This window comes from Chrysochloris asiatica, unplaced genomic scaffold (genome assembly GCF_000296735.1).
Source record: "Chrysochloris asiatica unplaced genomic scaffold, ChrAsi1.0 scaffold00486, whole genome shotgun sequence".
Lineage (NCBI taxonomy): Eukaryota > Metazoa > Chordata > Mammalia > Afrosoricida > Chrysochloridae > Chrysochloris > Chrysochloris asiatica.
In genome coordinates this window covers 759,600-762,368 of record NW_006409004.1, presented here as the reverse complement: position 1 = coordinate 762,368, position 2,769 = coordinate 759,600, and the positions used below count along the sequence as shown (strand labels likewise).

The window sequence follows — 2,769 nt, the reverse complement described above, 5'->3', positions numbered from 1 at the left end:
GGGCAGACTGAGGAGAATGATGATACCCAGGACCCAAACCCATCGGACTAGTAATGCTTCGTTACCAAGTTGGGGACAAATTAAGAAGTTGACCAGCACTGATGAAGCAACTGTTCGTGCCTCTGGAAAGGAACTTAACAATGATACACTGTTTGCTGCTATACTTGCTCTTCTGACTCTTCAAGTATCCCCTGTCAATTCTACTAAATATTGGGCTTATGCACCTGAGCCACCACTTTTACACCCAGTGGGATGGGAGGATGCCCTGAGTCTGAAAGGATCTACCAATTATAGTACTATTATGGGAGGTTTGTCCGATTATGACACTGAACATATTTATTCAAAACCACTAACCTATGAAGGAATGGTTGACACTGCACCTTTATGTGTTACTTTGAAATCAAACTTGTTCAATTTAGGCTGTTTATCCATGTCTTATAGAACTTTGATAACTGATGCACCAGATCATTCAGAAAATTCTAAAGAAAAATAAAACATAAAGTTTGGGAATTGAGCATTATGATTTTAGGCTTTCCCACATATAATGAAACATTTAGAAAAACTGTTATAGCTATGCCTTTTGAAGATTGTATTGCTAGCCATCATGATATTAATAAATATTGGGATTCTTTAGTGACAACTCCAAAATGGTTAAATTGTGGATATCAAAAGAACGGAGCTTCCGTTCATAGGCCATATTTACCTCAAGAAGAAATTTATGATTATTCCATTTATACCACTACTAAAGGTTACTCTGAAATTTTTATAGCTAATAAACTTGTGTATAACTACGATTCACCAAAAACGAAACCGGATGGGTGGCTCCCATTTATGTAGGATATTCTGTTAAACATAACATCACTAGAATTCATACAGATTTGTTCAGATTGTTTGCAGAAATTGCTACTGTAAACTTAAAGAAAACAGGACAGACTGAAAGTGAAAATGTATATATGAGATCTTGTGTACATTATCCTTTTGGAATTTTATTGGGAAAAAAGGAATCTATGATCATGTCTCATCATAGTCAATCTTACAGGATTCATTGTTCTTCCTGTATTTTAACAAATTGTTTTCATCCTAAGATCACTGCTCAATATGACCTTTTGCTTATAGTGCAAAGACCCTCTTATGTTGTCTTACCTGTAGATCTACAAGGAGACCCATGGTTTGATAATTCTACTATGCAAGTATTTTATAATCTTAATGATCTTATAAGACCAAAATGGTTTGTTGTAGCTTTAATGTTAGGAATTACTGCTCTTATTGCTATTTTAACTTCTTTAACAGTGTCTTCTATTGCTTTGGTTAATGAAGTGCATATAGCTCATTTTGTTAATGATTTGAATAGAAATGTATCCTTAGCATTAGCAGAACAAAAAATCATAGATATGAAGTTAGAATCAAAACTGAATGCTTTAGCCCCAGAAGCCCGCAGGCCGAGCGTTCACTCACCGTGCCTCCTCCTCCAGCCCCTCCCCCTCTAACTTCCCCCTTGGCGCCCCAAACCCCGGCTTTGGGGGTTCCATGACGTGTGCGAAAGAAGTGGAGTGGGGGCACGGGTCTGAGGAGCGGGGGCTAAAGTGGGGGAGGACGGCCATCTCGGCGGAGACTCAGCAGTCTCTGAGCATGTCTTTTGTCCGCTGCTGCGCCGCTGTCGCTCTCTAACACCAGCGCCGCCTCTAGCTCTCTGAGCTCCAGCTGAAGGAGAAGAGGGGTTAAGTGAGGAGGTCTCTATACCATGGCTCCTACAAAGCAGACTGCCCACAAATCAACCGGTGGGAAAAAAACCAGGAAGCAACTGGCTACAAAAGCTGCTCGTAAGAGTGCGCCCTCTACTGGAGGGGTGAAGAAACCTCATCGTTACAGGCCTGGTACTGTGGCACTTTGTGAAATTAGACATTATCAGAAGTCCACCTAACTTCTGATTTGTAAACTCCCCTTCCAGCGTCTGGTGCGAGAAATAGCTCAGGACTTCAAAACGGATCTGTGTTTCCAGAGTGCAGCTATTCGTGCTTTGCAGGAGGCAAGTGAGGCCTATCTGGTTGGCCTTTTTGAAGACACCAACCTGTGTGCTATCCATGCCAAATGGGTAACAATTATGCCAAAAGACATCCAGCTAGCACATCGCATACGTGGAGAATGTGCTGAAGAATCCACTATAATGGGGAACATTTAACTCTTTAAAAAAAAAAAAAAAATTCTCTTCTTCCTGTTATTGGTAGTTCTGAACGTTAGATTTTTTTTTCCCCCATGGGGTCAAAAGGTACCTAAGTATATGATTGCGAATGGAAAAATAGGGGACAGAAATCAGGTAATGAAGGTTTTTTCATTTTCATTTGTGTGGATTTTTAATATAAATGCGGGGACATAAGCATTAATGCAAGTCAAAATGTATCAGTGAACAAGTTTCAGCAGTTCAACTTTATAACAATTACAAATAAACCTGTTAAAATTTTCTGGACAATGCCAGCATTTGGATTTTTTTAAAAGAAGCAAATTTCTTATTGACAGCAAAAAACAACAACAACAACAAAAAAAAAAACTGAATGCTTTAGAGGATGTAGTTTTAAATATAGGTCAAGAAGTATCTCATATTAAGATTCAAATGTCCACTAGGTGTCATGCCACATTTAAATTTGTTTGTGTTACCCCAATGCCATATGAGTCAGGTAATTTGGAACATGTAAAAAATCATCTATTGGGAATATGGAGAGACAATAGTATCACTCATGATTTAACTCAGTTGCAGCAAGATATTAGCTATAT

General features: G+C 38.9%; 1 protein-coding gene across 1 annotated transcript; it reads left to right on the top strand.

The window, feature by feature from the left end:
* The first annotated feature begins 1,741 nt into the window (after window positions 1-1,741).
* On the top strand, window positions 1,742-2,179 carry LOC102825729 (histone H3.3-like). The gene is made up of 2 exons (XM_006877356.1): window positions 1,742-1,879; window positions 1,949-2,179. Exons 1-2 carry the CDS (start codon window positions 1,742-1,744, stop codon window positions 2,177-2,179), a joined length of 369 nt encoding a protein of 122 aa, XP_006877418.1.
* Window positions 2,180-2,769: the final 590 nt, after the last annotated feature.